Source organism: Haliaeetus leucocephalus, unplaced genomic scaffold (assembly GCF_000737465.1).
Source record: "Haliaeetus leucocephalus isolate CR32 unplaced genomic scaffold, Haliaeetus_leucocephalus-4.0 Scaffold157, whole genome shotgun sequence".
In the NCBI taxonomy this organism is placed as follows: Eukaryota; Metazoa; Chordata; class Aves; order Accipitriformes; family Accipitridae; genus Haliaeetus; species Haliaeetus leucocephalus.
In genome coordinates, this window is record NW_010972593.1 from 1,007,094 (window position 1) to 1,024,773 (window position 17,680).

General features: G+C 48.5%; 1 protein-coding gene across 1 annotated transcript in view; it reads left to right on the plus strand.

The window, feature by feature from the left end:
• Positions 1-17,680, plus strand: part of PTPRS (protein tyrosine phosphatase, receptor type, S) — a 98,543-nt gene that overhangs the window by 71,497 nt on the left and 9,366 nt on the right. The window contains exons 11-18 of the mRNA XM_010562231.1: positions 117-370; positions 788-881; positions 1,112-1,327; positions 3,120-3,277; positions 4,327-4,338; positions 6,125-6,237; positions 12,892-12,989; positions 15,754-15,877. Of these exons, the coding sequence (XP_010560533.1) occupies positions 117-370; positions 788-881; positions 1,112-1,327; positions 3,120-3,277; positions 4,327-4,338; positions 6,125-6,237; positions 12,892-12,989; positions 15,754-15,877 (1,069 nt within the window). The remainder of the gene's footprint in view (positions 1-116; positions 371-787; positions 882-1,111; positions 1,328-3,119; positions 3,278-4,326; positions 4,339-6,124; positions 6,238-12,891; positions 12,990-15,753; positions 15,878-17,680) is intronic.

Here is a 17,680-nt window from a genome sequence, read left to right on the forward strand (position 1 = left end):
CACTCAAATGCCTCCTATTCCTGTGTTTGCTCCAGCTCTGGCAGAGCTGGGCGGAGCATGGCAGAACTGAGTGCCCCATGTTCTCTCCAACTTTGCTGCCTCTTCGCCTCCCACAGATCCAGTACAACGGGCTGAATGTCGATGTGGACGGCCGCACCACCAAGAAACTCATCACCAACCTGAAGCCCCGCACGTTCTACAATTTTGTTCTTATGAACCGGGGCAATAGCATGGGTGGCTTGCAGCAGAACGTCGCTGCCTGGACCGCTGCTGACATGTTATCAAAGAAGCCAGAGGTGACCCATAAGCCTGATGCTGATGGCAACGTGGTGGTGATTCTCCCAGATGTGAAGAGCTCTGTGCCTGTCCAGTAGGTTTCTGTTAAACTGCAGATGCGGGGTGCTCAGTTTATGTTGCAGGGGTCAGCCCTGATGGCTGGAGTCCACAGTAGAAACCCGCAGGGGCAGTGGCAGGGGCTGTGTTCCCTGCATTTTCAGCCTTGCCTGACTGTTGTCTTTTGGAGCCACTTCCCAGAGCTAACAGGGGATGCCAAAATGCAAAGGGAGTAAATAAAGAAACATGTCATACGGGGTTGCCACTGAATCCAAGCTTGCTCCAGGAGCAGCAATAACAACTGTGCTAAATTAAAAGTAAGGGGTTTGCTGGGTTGGGCCAGTGGGGCTGTTTGGGCAAACCTAGCCTTCTGCATCAGTTTGTGCACTCTCTTCTGCGGCTTATAGAAGGAGATTAATTCCTTCTATTTATTCTGATTATTCCCAACTCTTAGGGCTTACTACATTGTGGTGGTGCCTCTAAGGAAGTCCCGAGGAGGACAGTTCCTCAACCCCTTGGGCAGCCCCGAGGAGATGGACCTAGAGGAGGTGAGTGTGGGTGAAACTGAAGCCAGCTGTAGGGAGAGAGCAAACAGCTGTAATGGATGGGATGGTGATGTGAGAGCCTGGGAAGGGTGGTTTTGGGATATCTGTGCTCCACGTTCTGAGTAGCTAAGGTGTGGCCAGTCTGAGTGGGATGGTTTGGCTCTCCTTCCTTCCTGCTTCCTTGATGGTGCTGAAGGCATCAGGGCTGAAGAGTGTTCCTTTGCTTCCTCCAGCTCGTTCAGGACATTGCCAGGCTCCGACGCCGAAGTCTGCGTCACTCCCGACAGCTGGACTTCCCCAAGCCCTACATTGCTGCCCGTTTTCGCTCCCTCCCCTCCCACTTCATCTTGGGGGACATGAAGCACTACGACAACTTCGAGAACAGAGCCCTAGAGCCAGGGCAGAAATACGTCATCTTCATCCTGGCAGTGCTCCAGGAACCCGAGGCTGTAAGTGCTGCCTGCTTTCTCTTGCCTTCTTCAGATGCTTGTGCCCCTCTGTCCCCATTACAGACCAGAGACAGCAACTGCTCCCTTGTGAGCTGCCAGCAATCCTGGTGCCCTCCTGGCATTCTCCGTAACTCTCTCCCACCAGATGCCAGAGCTTGAGGTTTTTAATTTGTAAAGACCTTCCAGTCCAGCTCTGGAACTTTTGCATGTGGCTATTGGAGCTGTTTATGCTTGTGTCTGCATGCAGCAAATGTGCTCTTCCAAGCAGACAGGCTAATGATGCAAGCATTTGTGCACTGCTTCTGCATTTTGCCAGTCTTCCTAGGCAGGACTTGCTACACTTGTTGCTCCAGATTTGAGTCTAGAATAGGGAGTACTGAACTATCCGCTCAGGACTACACTCGAGTTCAGAGTTCCTTAGGTCAAACCCCTTTACAAAGAGTAATTTCTTGTAAAGGCTGTCCTTTCATTCCTTAGAGCAATGACCCTAGACATCCTGCTTTGAGAGCAGCATGTCACACACCCTGGTGATTACTAAGGACCAAGCAGAGAGGGGAGCATTTTTTTTATGGAAAACTACATGTGCTTTCTACCACTTCAGCACCTCTGCTGATTTCAGTGGTGCTGTGTTTGGCTTTATGAAAACAACTGTTTTAATATTTACCTGCCTCCTCCCTCATGCACAATAGGAAGCAGTCTAATACTTTGTTGTTTTTAAATCCCCCTATGGAGTTGTAGCAGGGAGCTATTTGAAATTAAGGGTTTTCAGAGGGTTTTTTCCCAAATAAATATTTAGTTGTGTATTTGATATTAAAGGATTAGGCTGACACGCTTCTGAATGGGTTTCTCAATCGGATTACTGCAGCTTGTGGTAATTTCTGCTTTAGAACAAGGTACTGCATACTCACTCACAACAGCCTGGATTCACAGCAGCTCCCAAGTATGTAGTGGTATTTCAGTCTTGCTGAGAGCTGGTAGAGTTCAAGGACCAGAGCCCAGATCTCCTGTTCTTGTTCTGTCCCAGACTTTTCACTCGAAACATGCCGTGCCGGTTCTCCTCTGGGTATTTTAGTTTCTGTTGTTTCTACGTAAGATGGGAATGCATCCTTCCTCGGGTAGGTAGATTGTAGCACTCATGAGAACAAGCAGGCAAAGCCCATTAGTTAGGACTCTGATGGGTTTGAATGTGCTTCTGATTCTCCTCAAGAGCCCAGCCCACTGCAGAGGGAGCAGAGGAGACATACTGCATTTTATTAATTTATATTTAATTGTAAGGGTTGGGTTTTTCCAGTCACCAGACCAGACTGTTTCTAAGCGTTAATTCTTGTTTCAATCCTTTCCCTCTTTCTCTGTAATCCCATCTGACTGTCAAAATCCAGATGCTTACATGAGAGCTTGGAAAGTGTTTGTGTGTTTGTGGCAGTGGAGAGGGCTCAGGGATGTGGTGGAACAGAGGCATAGTCAATTGATTTTCTAAAAGCACCTTGCCGGCTCCAAGATTAGGTGAACCATAGGCACAAGGCAGTCTACAACTTCATGTGAATGTGATCTTTCAATGGTCTGTCTTGCCTGGAGCATGGGAGGACGAAGATACCTGTCACGTGGATGCTCACAGACAAGAGTTTTTTCTATAGGTTGAAGACGGCATTTTCTCTGTTACTATTTGGTTTGTGCTGCGGAGAGCTCACATCCTCTCTAGCAATTTCTCTTGTGGAATACTGTGTACTTGCCCATTGTTTTCAGTCCCCGTTCCATCTCTGAACTGCGTTCCACAATCTTTCATGTCTTCCAGACTTTTGCTGCTAGCCCGTTCTCCGACCCCATCCAGCTGGACAATCCTGATCCACAGCCTATCATTGATGGAGAGGAAGGGCTGATCTGGGTCATCGGTCCCGTCCTGGCCGTGGTGTTCATCATCTGCATTGTCATTGCCATTCTACTCTACAAAAAGTAAGAGATGCTTCTTGCCCAGATCTGTGACCATTCTGAATGACCCCAGCTCTAGCCCCTAAAGGGAATTTCCTCCTTGGTCCTATAGTTGTCAGCTATGGGCAAATCCTTTCACCAGCACCACAGAGAGGAGTCCCAAGGCACAAATGCTGAAGTGGAAGGGTCTGACAGGCACAGGAGAGATTAGCAGTGGGTTGCAGGGACTTGCTGCTTCAGAGTCTACCCCATAGCACTCTCAGTAAAGCTGTGCTTGTCTGTAGACAGTCTGTTGTGGCATGTGTGCAATGAGTTTGTCAGGTCTCTTGCCTGTCTCCCCGAGAAGAGCTGCTCGCAGCCTCGGGCTCGCCTTCCTGTGTTCTCTGTGTGTGTGTCTGTGCACAGCAGGGGTGATGCAGAGAAAGCACCTTTGTGCTGTGGATCAGCAGAGACCTCCATTGTTCCCAAACTAGTTTTCAGCTGGAGTTGGGGCACAAGAGCAGCAGCAGTAAGGGTGTAATGTGAGTCTGCAGGAGAGAGGAGGGAACAACCCCTGGAAATCTCTCCCTTTTCCTTGGCTTTCTGAGCAGCTCATGGCACATGCATGGGAATGGGGGCCCTTTGAGCACACACAGGCCACACTGTGCAGTGAAAGAGGACAGGAGGGGAAGCAGATGCTGAGCAAAACAGATCAAGAAAAGGGGCAGGATGGCAACTATGGCCAGCGCAGGGGTGTCCTTAGCTGGGACATCTAGTACCCAGGATGGAGGAGCTCTCTTAACCCTGCTCCATCTTTCATCTGCACAGGTGTGTTTGCTTATGCACATGGGCATGTCTGTTGCATCCCAGCATGTGTGAAGCTGCTAGACACACAGGTGCTCTGGGGTCAGGGACTCAGGTGGTCCTTGTTGGTGTTCATTAGCACTGATCTAAATGGGTAATCTTTGCTGGTCCTACCTCCCACCTGTGTTACCAGGGTTAGAGCTGAGCAAATGCTTCCCCTTTCCTCTGCAAGTCCTTTCTAACCTGGACATTTGTCTTGTCTTCTCTCCACTTACTGCTTTCCTGGACAGCAAGCCAGACAGGTAAGAGCACCAGATTTGCCATTTACTTAGGTTCTTTCTTGCTGTGTGTTAGGTAGTGTTTACTGTCTGTGGTGATGGGGCTTTGTTGGTACAGTTCCTACCGTTAGATCTGTCCTAACAGAAACCCTGTGTCAGATTAGCATGGGACCATGTTTGAGCTGGGGTAGAAAAAGCAAAGAAAGCCCAGCTTTTTCCTGATTGTCCATTCCTAAATATAATGGCCCTTTCTCAAGCTGAGCAGCAGTGACAGTAAACGGCTCATAAAATGTTGGGTTAATGGAGCAGAGAAACACCCATTTGTGTTGCAGTCAGAGGTAAAAGCGGGTTTTCTCCATGTCTGACTGCTCCATACAGGCTGTCCCTGAGCCGCTGGCATACTGGAAGCAGAATCTCACCAGCTGAGCTGTCCTCGCCCCATTGCAAAAGCTGTTCTTGCCCCATCAGCCAGGGACTTCTAACAGAGTTTGTTTACGACTGCAAAAATCAGACTTATTTCAAGCCATTTCCAAGGCTGGGAGAGCTTTCATTGGAAGTAACTGATGGGTTTAGGCAATGAACTATTAACAGCAGTTTCAGAACTGCAGCAAAAATAAACTACTCCCAAATTGCAAAGTGGTGTAACTCCAAAATACTGCCCCATGCAGTGCTGGCAGGGCTCATGCCACTTCTTCTAGCTATTAATGACATTAAGAGACAGCTAAAAATGTACTGAATAACCTCCTCTCTGCCTAAGTAATTGCCATTATTGCTGCAAGCATATTATTGGAGGCTTCTGTGCAACCCAAGCAGGAGAGGCGAGGAGTTCTACTGCCATCTTGCTAGAAGGGCTAGGGCAATATTTGCAAGCCTCAGGGTGTGGGTACACATTCTCTGCCTGCTGGAGAAGTTCTGCTCCCACCAGCTTGTCACTGTTCCCTCGCCAGAGGTTATCACATCTTCAGATCAGCACTGGGCTTTGCTTCCAAATTCTTTCCAGTGAGAATGAGCCAGGTCAGCAAAGACTTTTCAACTGCCTCAGCTAACCTAACCCATTTTGAGCAAAGTATATTAGGAAGCACTTACATGTGCAGCTCAGCTGGCAGGTTGGAGTGGGCTTCAGCTTCTGGCAAGAAGGTGAGACAGATCTCAGCAGGCACAGCTGTGGTGGGAGAGGATGTGTCTACGCTGTTTTTTGAACCCAGATTTTTAGGGTTCTGCAGATCAAAAAAGGTTGAAAACCATTGCTCTGACTTCCCTATCTGCAGCAAGGCACTGAGATCTCCTAAACAAGCCAACAGAGCAATATCAGTACTTTACATCCAAGGTCACAGCCAAGAGATTCTGTACTTTTCCAAATGATTATGTTGGCTCTGGTTCTTTCAGGCTGAAAATGGCTTGGCCAGAATTGGAAGGTTTCTGCTTGCAGAGCTCTGCAGAGTTCAGGGGAGGCTTGTCTGTGCAGGGAGGCTGAGGTGTAAGTTCACAGCACCTCAGCTGCTCCTTGCTGCCTGTCTGTACTTCTGCCGTGCGAAGGGGGAACTTCCAGACTTGTTGGAAAGCTGCTGAGGGGCTGCTGGGCTGTTGTAAACCTATCAAATATAGCACTGACAAAACCTTCCAAACCTTATCCCTTTTCCAACACATTTTATGTAACTTGCATCCTTGGCTGCATCTGACCCTGATTTTGGTGGTAGCTATGTTCAGGTCTGAACATGGCCTGAGTAGCTGAAAAGACTAAAAGGCCCATAAGCTAAGCTGCTTTGTCTTTTTGTTTTTTTCGTTTGTTTTTTTGTTGTTTTTTTTAAAGCAAACGGAAAGATTCAGAGCCACGGACAAAATGCCTCCTGAACAATGCTGAAATCACCCCTCACCACCCTAAGGACCCTGTGGAAATGAGGCGCATCAACTTCCAGACTCCAGGTAACCGGCTGCTAACCAGACTTTCTCACTGGGAAGGCAGCAGTGGAGCAACTGCCCTTCCCTTACCCCTTCCTGCCTGCGTGAAGGCTGCTGCAGTGCTGCCTTTGAGACCCAGTGCTAACCTAGGATGCAGCAAGGAACCTCAAGCCTTGTCTATGCTAAGCAAGACTGCTGAAAGAAATCTTTGTTGGGAAACCTCAAGGACCTTGCACAGGCTCTACCCAGCGCTAGCAAGGCAGGAAGAATGTCTTTCCTGGATACCCAGCTAAATTGGTGCATTCTGGGCTAAGTACACAGCTGCAAGTGCCGTGGCCGTGCCGAGCTTGCCAGACCACCAGTGCTGCTGCGCAGCACCATGCCTCGCGCTGGGAGATCCCCAGGGGCGGTGGAGATGAAGCGTGGCAGGCTTCCCAGCACGTGGTGCTCCAGCCACATCTGTAGCTGGCATTTTCTGCATACATGCCAAAACACTCCAGTTAGGAGCCAGGCCTGCCCTGTGGGTTGTGCAGAGAGAGAAAGGCAGCTGGTTGCTTCGTGCAGACGAGGCAGCGTCTCCTCGCTTAGTGCAGACGCCATCGCTGCAAACAGCCACTGAGCTAGTGCGTAACTGCACTTAACTCCTGGGCAGAGAGGCTCGATGCACCCTCTTTTCTGTACACGTGTGTCCCCATGCACATGCATGTCTAAGCTGCCTGCATGGCCCCTCTGCAAGCCACCACTGACACGGCCCGGCTCGGGCATGTCCTCACGCAGACAGACACTTGGCGATGCCGAACAGTGCCTGCGCACTGGTAGGCACCTCTGCCTCCGAGTTCCTGGTGCTTGAGGATTTGGAAGGGAATTTATTGTGCTTTTGGGGGGCTGGCTGTTGTTTTCAGTTTGTTTGTATTTTTTTGCTGTTTTGTGCTTGTTAGTAATGTTTCTGTAGCTCCTGTTTCCCCTTCCCATCCCAGTCCTGTCCTTAGCGTTGTCTGAGTTTTCTTAGGGTGAGGTTGGCAAGTCAGTAAGTACCCAGAGGGCAGGGATCTTTGGGGAAGCATAAAGGCAGCATTCAGCTGAGGGTTTCATATCAAAAAGAGTTAGGAACAACCTGTTAGTATCAGCCCATGCTTAGGAACATTAGAGTCTCAGCTGAGGAGTGGAAGTGGGTTCAATCCAGCATGCAGGGACTGAATGTAGAGCAGTTCAGCAGCAGTTAGGTCCCTAAATCAGCTCTTACTTAGTGGTGCTCTTGCAGTAGAGTCTGAAGGTGTTTGAGATCTTTTGAGTGTCCCCAGCTGCAGCTCAGCAGCACTTTGCATTTTTCTGGGCTCAGTGTTACATACTGGCTGCAAACAGGAGCTCCCTTTGGGAGTGTTCAGGTTGGCTTCTGGGTGGTCCAGGTGGTGGTGTGAGACCCAAGAGAAAGAGTTGCACTCCCCCACGTGAAACCTATGCTGAGATAAAAATAAAGATAAAAGGTTGTGGCCATCCAGCTTAGCCTGGGTGCTAAGAAGCAGCTGGAAGTGCTGTTTCATGTGGTTCCCTTACTGGGTATTTCTCCCTGTCCCCACAGGACAGCAGAGTCAGCTAAGGGCACTTCCAAGCTTCAGTTAATGTGATCAATAGATGAGTGAGTCTGTCTTCCGATAACGCTGCTGTTCTGGTCATGCTGTACCTCTGAATTCTGGTCTAAGAAGCTTGTAAAAGGTAGCTAAGACATGCAAACCTGCCGTTAAGGCTCTACTAGGCAAAGGTCTGCAGATCTCAAAAGACTGCCTGGCTTTGTCCAGTCTAGCTTTAGAAAAATGCTGTCACCTTTTCTTTTTAAGTTTATCTAGCCAAAGTATTTATCTAGCTACTTTATTCTATGTAGTTTGTAAAGCAGTAAAAGGTTTTAAAGGATTTGGGAGAGTTGGTCACCTGCCTCCCATAGAATTTTGCAGACAGTTGGGTGAAAATGGAAATGGATGGAAAATCAGAGCTTGGAGTGCGTTGGTGATGATGGAGAGATTGTGGTGCAATTTGCAGGGGAAGACTCCATAAGTGTTGTCTGAATTAAAGCCATTTGAATTAAATATATTGTGGTTTAGAAGGGGGCCTGTAGGCTCTTCTCCAGCCAGATGACCTGGGGTCCAGCAAGCAGAGAGTCTCTATCCTGTCCGCAGCAGCAAAACAGAGGGAGGATGTGGGAATGGGAGTACATGAGCATCTGTGCAGCTCGGAGAGGGGAAAGTGTAGCACATCTTAGATATCCTGTCCTAGCCTAATCAGCACAAAAATAACTTTCTTTTCCTCTTTAGATTTTTGTTGTTTTTTGGTTTTTTTATTAGCATGAAATTTTTAAAAAAGTGTATATTTTATTTATTTATTTTTTACTGTTTTCTGCAGATTCTGGTCTGAGCAGCCCTCTCAGTGACCCTGAGTTTGACTTTGAAAGTTAGTTCCTGTGTGTTTTTGTTCCTGTTGGTTTCATTTTTCCCCCCATTATAATTTTTTTCTCTTCTGTCGCTTTCCTTTCCAATTCTGTTTCGTTCCTGTTATTATTATTTCTTTTTGCCGAATTCTCTGTATTCCTGCGGTGTTTGCCCATCTCATCCCTTTTCTGTGCCATCTGTTTGTCTGAACTGCGCTTCCAGTTTTACAGTATCAAATAACAGGCCTTTTGCAAGACGAGGGTAGTAGCAGCAGCAGAAGAATAGAGCCCCTGGTAGCAGCGTGGGACACTGTCCGTCCTTCTGTGTCTCTTTTGCTGTCCCAGGAGAAAGACCTGGGTTTCAAGGCTTCCTTTTCTCCCTATTGTCGAAGATGTTTCATTTCTGAAGCTTGGCTCAATGTCCCTCGTACTTATTCATGGGCAGAAAGCAATCTTTTGTGCACCGGTGTGTGAGCATTGTATGTGTGCGTGCCTGTGTTTTTGTGTTCATTGCTTCGTAACGTGGGGGAAGAGAAAACCGGAGCTGCAGCTGACGATCCCCTCTCTTTGGAAAGAGCTGCACAGGCACCTTTTCATGTCAGACGAGGAAAAGGGCCGTTTCCCATCTGTGGCAGGTGTCTGTTCCTTGGCATCAACTTGTTCCAGGAGCACAAAGACCAGAGGCCTCTCCACGGTCCTCCACACCCCCTGCGTTTCATGCGGAGTGCCATCCAGCCGTGGTGATTTTGCAAGGATAAATGGGCTCTGGCCCATGTAACAGATGTTAGGGTGACGTTTCTGGCGAGTTGGCTGGTGCACAGAGAATCAAGTCTTTTGTGATAAGATTAGAGAGATTCAAGTGATTGAAATGTTAGATGAGACTGGCTCTAAAAGACTTCATCCCCATTAGAAGCCAAGATCCCAGCTTTGCTGGGTGGGTTTTTTTTTTTTTTTCTTTTTTTTTTTTTTTTTTTTTTTTTTTTTTTTTAAATGCTGGGCAGGGAAGTAGATGTGAGGTTTCAGCTGACGTGAAAAATCACAGATGCTGCTTGTGCTCAGAGATGTGAGGGCTGGGACATTTTTCTGAATAGTTTAATCGAAATATTGGTCTCTTTGGTATTGAACGCTCCTGTCAATACTGTCCCAGTCCACCTGCCACCTTCCCTCACCCCCCCCTTGTTGTAACAGAGGGGTTTTGTGTATTTTTCCAAGCCACACTGATCCCTGGCTGAACCTCAGCTCACGGCAGCGCTCCCTCTGCCACCCTCACCGCTGCGGCAGGTCTCCCTGGGTGGCAGCCCCGCAGGTAGCCAGGAGGCCGCTAAGCAGAGGAACCTGCGAGCCTTTTCTCTTCATGTCTAAATAAGTTATTGAATTAAAGCAGACGAAAGAGAAGCTGCTGCAGCTGACACAGCAGTGCTGGCTGGTACCACCAGGAAGTACCACTCCTGGCTCGTTTAATATCAAACTCCTCCTGGATCTTAATGGGAACCCTGATGCACTTGGCATTTTGACCAGGAAAGTGTTTATCGCTGCAGAGGTTTCCGGTCTTCTTTTATTATAAAGAGCCCTAGAAATCGATCCGACAAGGAGATTCCTGTCTTTAACAGCAGCAAAACAAGGCAAGTTCCCATGTGCTCTCAGCCAGTGTCTGTTTACAGTGGGTTGGAGGTGGGGGCAGGATGTTCCCCAGCAAAGAGACAGAGCTGGTTTTCAGGAGGCAGTCACACTGAGGATTTTTCTCGGAGCTTTTGTGAAGGAAACTTGTGAAATGCCTTCAAGGGGAATGTGACTTCTCATTCCAGATTGGCACAGTGGGCCTTTCCCATGCAGCCCACTTGCTCCGAGGGAATGACACGTACTGCTCTGTGACTTCTAAGCCAAAGAGAATCTGTTTTTTTGGGGGTTGTTTTTGGGTTTTTTTTCTTGCTTGCTCATTATTACCAGGGTTTCTGATTGTGGCTTTTTTTTCCTTTTAACCTATGTGTTCATCATTTGGGATTTCATTTACGGCACTGTGTTTCTAAGCACGCTTCAGTAAATAATCTTTAGCTTTTTGCAGCAGAGTCAGGTGGTGGCAGCTGGGCTGAAAGCTGCCCGGCTGCCTCCCAGCCCAGGGGGGAAGAAGTCAGTGAGGAGGTGACCTACAGAGATCTGGATGGAGATGGTTTACTGAGTTGCCAGAAGTTGTTCTGAGTAGGGTTTGGCTTTGCTCTAATGCTACAGCTCAAGGTATGTTTGCTGCCCTCTTCAGCCCTTACTTTCAGAGGCAGAAGGACAGACACTGAGAAGGGTGTTTATAATATTAACTTGGTTTGGTCTCTGATCTCTGGCATCTCAGCCAGTGTGGCCTTCCCATTCCATGCGATCAGAGGGGACTAGTTCCTCCAAATGCCCCCAGTCTGCATTTGTTGCTGTGGTACTGGGGTGGACAGCAGCCTCCTTCCAGTCCAGGATGGGAAGCAAAGGAAAAATCCTTCTTCAGGTGCAGTGGGCTACAGGACAGCAAAAGAGCTTCTCCTCTGTAAGCTGGGAGAGACTTTCTGCCCTGATACTTCACAGAGTAGAATGGAGCCAGCACACCCTCCAGAATACTTGGGGGTTATTTTTGTGAGCTATTCTGGTCTATTCCCACCCCCACTTCTATTTTCAGCCAGACTTACTTGTGCTGAAAATAGATGTCTAGTTAGCTTAGGAGAAACCTGTTTGAGTGGTGGCTCAAGTCCCCACTCTGTGGCAGACTCGTCCCGTCCCCAGGCCTGGGGGAGGCAGCATCTCTCCAGAAGTCACTGTAAAACTGAGGATGTCATGCTTGCTTTGCCATCTCTGTGCTGAGTTTTCCGAGTATCTGACCATGCTGCTGCCACCGCTGCTGCTTTGTCACACACCAACACCCACGGGGCTCGAAATTCTCCCTGGCTTCCATTTCTTCTCCACTCCTGTCCTTCTCATTGGGGGCACTGCCCAGGGCTTCTCAGCATGCTGCTGTCCTTGCCTCTCCGCTGTCATTCGTAGCGGGATCGGCTGGCAGACAGCATGGGAAGCCTTTGGAAAAACATGATCCAATGCAGATGAGCAAAGCACGGAGCGCTTTTCCACCTTGATTTGTAGCGTAGCTATTTGAGATGATAGGACAGGAAGGATCCCTGCTTTTTCCAGAGCTCCAGCTGCCCCTTTCGGAGCAGGATGTGCAAATCGCACTTCAGACTGAAAACCCAGTCTGCCTTCACTGCTCAGCCCCATTCGAGGCTGAGATGTGCCTTCAGTCTGATGCAGCGTGGCCCTCCCACTACCAGTACATCTCAGAGAAGATCGAGTCTGTTCCCTAGCAGTTCTGTCTGCCTCAATATGAGCACAACTAAGTGTTGGTGAGAATTGCAAGGGCAGCAGGTAAACCAGGGTCGTGAGGCATCGGTCTCCTCAGCAAATTGTTTCCCATCCCCCAGACTGAGAGGGTGCAAGAGGATCTTTTGCCTCTCCATCACAAGAGGTAATGACCTCCCCAGCAGAGACTGCGACGAGGTCGGTACAGCCTGCCCCATAGGTGGGAAAGGGAGGGCGAGGACCGAGCCGCGCTGGCCATGTGCGGGCTGTGCTGTAGAAGGAACATCATCCACCGGCCATGAGAGGACGAGGAGCCAGTGCTTGACGTTTCCATACCTGGTCGCACTCTTGGAGCGGTGAAGGCTAGACCGCTGCGTCCATGAGCTCACCAAGAAGCTTACAGAGCCAGTGTTGTGCAAAGGACAATTCCTGAAAAGCCTCCCCTGCTTCCCCCCATCTGCATTCCCTCCCCCTGCCCCACATCACCATGGTTGGCTGGATCCCTGCCCCTTCCCTTGTTTTGTGTTGGAGTTTGTTTATGATCATTGCGGGTGCTGTAACATTTGCTGCGTAGGTTCCTCTGGCAGCGTTTGCTCATTTTAAGTCCACTATTGGAATCGCTAACATGCATCTGCTCTTTGGATTTTCCTTTTGGTTTTGCTCTGATTTATACATTGAAAATGGGGCCATCATGGAAACACTCTCATTTTACTGTTTTGGTTTTTTTTTTTTATTTCCTTGATTTTTATTTTTTACTTCCAAGGACACAATTTCGAGCCCTGAATTCTTCTCTTCTAACCTCCCTACTTTCATTGCAGATCTTACATTGTAATTTTTTTTCTTTCCTTGTTTCTTCTTTCCTGTAAAGTGTTGCAATGGTTGTGAATTTTAGTTATTATTAAATGAGATTCTTTTCCTGCTGTCTTGTCTTTTAGGTATGCTCAGCCACCCACCAATCCCCGTTTCCGAGCTGGCTGAACACACAGAGCATCTCAAAGCTAATGATAACCTGAAATTGTCCCAAGAGTATGAGGTATGAGCAAGAGTGAGTGCTGTGCATGGGTTTGCAGAGCCAGGGAATTAGGAAATTCAGACAGGCCCTCATCCAAATAAACATAGCTTCATTTTAAGGATCTGGTTAGTTGAAATAAAAAAGCTATTTATGTATTGAAAATTAAGTACTTGCTCAGTGCTCTGCTAGGTTCAGTTCCAGATCATAAAATAGAGGCTTGGTTCATGAGCCATTTCTGTCCAAAGAGTGGGCATCTTGGGCAGGGTCTGAGCTCCCTTCATGAAGGGGAACGCATTTCTGGAAGATAACTGCCAGACAGATGGGATGGGGAGTTGTCCTTGGGGGTACCTGTTTCTTGCTGCTGAACATGGAGAGGACCAAGCCAAGGAATGTGATACCCAGTTTTAGATAGCTGAAGTTAGATGAAATGAACAGTGAGTCCTCTGTAGCTGGCATGATCAGCAGTCACAGAGCTAAAGCTGAGAAAACAGGGTGATTTGTGCCTCTCTTGTCTTGTCTGGGGTTTTTGTGCTCTTTCTTCTCCTTCCTGCTAATGTTTGGTTACTCAGATGGGCTCCTGCAGGCAACCGGCCAGGCAGAGCAGTTGCTGCTGGACTTGCATTTCAAATGACTATCCTGGACTGTAAAATTCCCACCTTGCCGGGGCTGATGGGTCAAGCCAGTCCCAAGGCAGACTGAGGGGGGAAGGCGAAGAGTGTCGTAGCCCCCACGTTACCACTGTCACTACATAGCACGGCATCCTTGTCGCCAGACGGAGAAGGGCTGTGTGCTTGCACAAACCTGCTCCTGTCTGCTCGCGGTATTGTGGCTGCATCAGCACTGGTTAAATCCCAGTGCGAATGCCCGGTGCTGCCAGGGCCGTCGGTATGCGGGTTGCTTTCATTGCACATTGAACATATGACTGAATTTTTTTTATTGTTGTTCAAAGACTTAAAATGCCCCGATATTTTTAGACTAATAACTAGTCTAGACTGCCTAGTTCTGTTTGCAGGGAGAGAGCGAAGGGATATTTTCTGAACAAAGGACTGGTTCTGGGATGCTTTCTCCCCGGTCTGGCTTGCAAACATCGGCATGCGTGAAGCAGCTCTGTACTCACAGCTCCACACCCGCGGAGGGGGTTGTGCGTTGGAGAAGGCACATTTGTTCTGCTGGGGTCTTTCACCCCACATTGGGGTGCAGGGGGAGCAGCAGCCTGTTAATATGCTTTATCCAGATTTCAAAGGCTGATTTGCATAATGCAATATCCCAAGTGCCCTGGCTTTGTTCCAGCACAACCTCCTCTAGTGGGAGAGCCAGAGCTAAACAAACATCGCTAATGAAATGAATGTGAGGCGAGATTAGAGGGATAGAGAGCAAACAGACACATTACAACAGTATAAATACCCATTAGTTAGAAATGCTCCGCAGTGAGAGTGCAAGAGGAAGTTTGTGTTGGGTGGTTTTGCACCAGCGTTGCCACAACCACCGGAGCGGAGCTGTGCCTGGGGGTCTCTGGGGTTGGCACAGGCAGGGGACGGCAGCAGGAGCGGGTGCCTGGCAAGGACCGACCTCTGGGAGCTCAAAGGGACAAATCCAGGCAGGTGTGTGCGGGACCCTGTCCCCACCAGCTGGGAATGGCAGGCAGGGAGAGGGAGAGCGAACAGCAGGAAACACGACTCGGCACGCTCCTGCCAAGCCTCCAATTGAGGCAAACCCCTAGGGCTCTGCAAAATGATGAAGGAATTAAGCCCTTGTTTTATTTAATTCTCTGGCTGAGGATTTAGAGGTAAACGTAATTAACCTAATTTCCATATCTGGGACAGCTGGACTTCAGGAAAAAAAAAACAACCACCAAACCTGGCATAAATCACCGGGACAGGCAGAGAGAATTTTTCTCTCCAGTGCATTTCATTGTTTACTCCTTCATCCCTTCTAGGAAAAAGCCATGTTGATTCAGGTTCTTAGGGCCAGGGTCCTTACCCCTTCTCTGTCCGGGGAGATGCACTCCTTCCACCCTGCTGAGCAGGCAGGTACCTGCCCTTGCCAGACTCCCGTGGTGCTTTCTCCCCTCTCTGCACCTGGGAGACCTTCGGCACTCAGTCTTTGTGGTCCCAAGTAATGCTGTCTCTGCTCTATATGGAGCAGCTCTATCCCTTTCTGCTGCCCACGACAGCAAGTTTTTTCCCTGATGTTTCATATCCTGCTTGCACACGTGGTTATAAACCTTGTCCTAGCTTAAATATCTTCTTCCCCAGGTATTAGTACTCACCAAGACACTGGTATATTTATGCCCTCTTATTTGTTGTTTAGTTTAAGCATGCACAGATTTAGCCTCTTCATCATTTCATAAATACATCCTGATGTGATTGTTCCTGTTGTTCTCTCCCAATTGCCGGCCATTTATCAGTGTCGGTAACGCAGGGCTGTAACTAATCCAGTGCAGCCTCGGCAGAAGTACGATCCAAGGCCTCTGTATTGCAGCTTGAAATTGCACTGATGCTTTTGCCGCCGGGTTGCACTGCATCATGCCAGAGGGGGAATTATCTCAGGTATCGCTCTGGGTGTGCTTGGGGCCATGGGAGGTGGGACATGAGCACGCTGTGCCACTGGGCTGGGGCTATTCCACAGCAAAGATCGGTTCTTGAGGGAAGCAAACGGTGAATGCTGCGTTCCTCAGCTAGATCTTCAGAGCTGTGATCTGTCCCACACGGAACAAGGTATTTAGATCTTGATTTGCTGTTTTTCTCCTCTCTGACTCTTCCATTTTCTTTCCCAATTCCTCCAGTCCATTGACCCTGGCCAGCAGTTCACCTGGGAGCACTCCAACCTCGAAGTGAACAAGCCCAAAAACCGTTACGCGAACGTGATTGCCTATGACCACTCGCGTGTCATCCTGCTGCCCATTGAAGGTACTGTAGCATCTCTACTCCTACACGTTAGTGCTAGGCTGAAGTTGCTGCAGGGAAACATGTTGCACATGCTCTTCTCCATTCCCTGTCACCCTCTATTTACATTCTTCTCTTAGCTTCTCCCTAGGAGTTTAGCAAGCAGGAGATACCTCTGTAAACCAGGCATTTGTTAAATTCTGGTGACTGACATATTCCCTGGAGCTGCAATCTCTCATTTCAAGGGCTGGTTTATTGAGAAACTGTCTTCCCTTTACTTGGAGATCCCTACTTGATACGTTTTTGACTAACAGGAAGAATTCAGACCACATAGTGCTTTAGAGAGATCAGGAACGGGGCAGTGGGTGGCAGTGGATGTGGAGTGTATCTGTACGGCGGATGAATGAGAAGTAAGCGTGGGGCTAATTGTACAAATGTGAGTGTCAGCAACATAGCAAAGATGTGGCTGCTGAGTTGTACAGATGTAAAGATCACTTGATATGCAGCTCCTGCTGCAGTCCTGGCCCCTAAAAGGCTAAGAATGAGAAGGGGTTAGTGTTAGCCTGGTAGGTCATAAATTGTTCCCTGAGCTTCTTACGTGAGTCATGGTACAGTCAGAAAATTTACGTTAAATTTCACAACTCGGGGCTCTTGACAGAGTTGCTCTGGTGCATGCTAGGATAAGAGAAGCTTTTAGTGGAGAGGAGATGGAGTTTAGCAGGGCACCTGCTTTGGTTGCTGCTGCCGAGATAATACTCGAGTTTTGTTGTCTCAGGTTGTGTGTGGCTGTGCTGTATGGATAAAGCATTTAAGGCCAGTTCTTGCATTGCCAAGAGCTGCTCATCTGAACAGAGAGGATACGGGATGTCCTGGTAACCCGCAGGTGAATGTAAAGGTTAATTCAGAAGCCCTCATGACAGGGCAATTGCTAGAATAATCTCCGTCTGCTGAGGTAACTCTGAGGGACATGGGGAAGTGGAAGAGCTGTTCCTGAGGTAACAACAGATCACGGTGATTTGCCAAAAAGCTGCACAAATCTGGATTGGTCTTGTCTGCCATTAGAGGATTTTAAACATTTCTCATTGTAAAGATGACTGTGTCCTGGCTTGTTTTTCTTCTGGGATTAATATTGTATGAGCCAAGGAAAGCAAAGTCTTTAAAAAGTTGCTTTGTCATTCAAGGGAAAAGAGCAGAGCACAAGTGTAGAAATGAAGGACACTTTGGGTTGGTATCGGCTTTCAGGAAAACAGAAGCACGGGGCTGGATGCCGGCAGCAGTCCTAACTCTGCCCAGGTGGCATCGTGAGGGACCGACGGTGCAAGTACGACAGGCTGAGGTTTAATTTTCAAGCACCCGAGAGGTTCTGACATGTCTTGGCTGGCGTGTTCCTTTTTACCAGGCTGTATTTTATGCTGAGGGCTGGAAGATGAAAGGAGTTGGAGGAATTAATTGTTGCTTTCTCTTTGTTTTAAATCTGGATTTGTCAAGGCTGCAAATTGTCATCGTCTGCTTGGTCAGGAAGAAGTAGTGGCTTTAATTCCGTGACTTCTCTGTAACTGGGCCTGTCACACAGCGAAACATTGCAGGAGCTCATGGCCACCATTTTAAATTACAGAGTGGACCCGAGGGGGCTGGAGAGGAGATTAATTCCGGAAGCTCAGCCTTGATCATGTTCCTGCTGCTGCTGCACAGCCACCTTCCCTCCTGAAATTTCAGATTGGGAAGGAATGGGGGCAGGGAACCCTCCAGAAATTTAATCAAAAGGCATTTCTACCAGCAGCTGAAATTACCAAGTACCCTTGAGGACTGGCAGGCAATTCAGTGTGG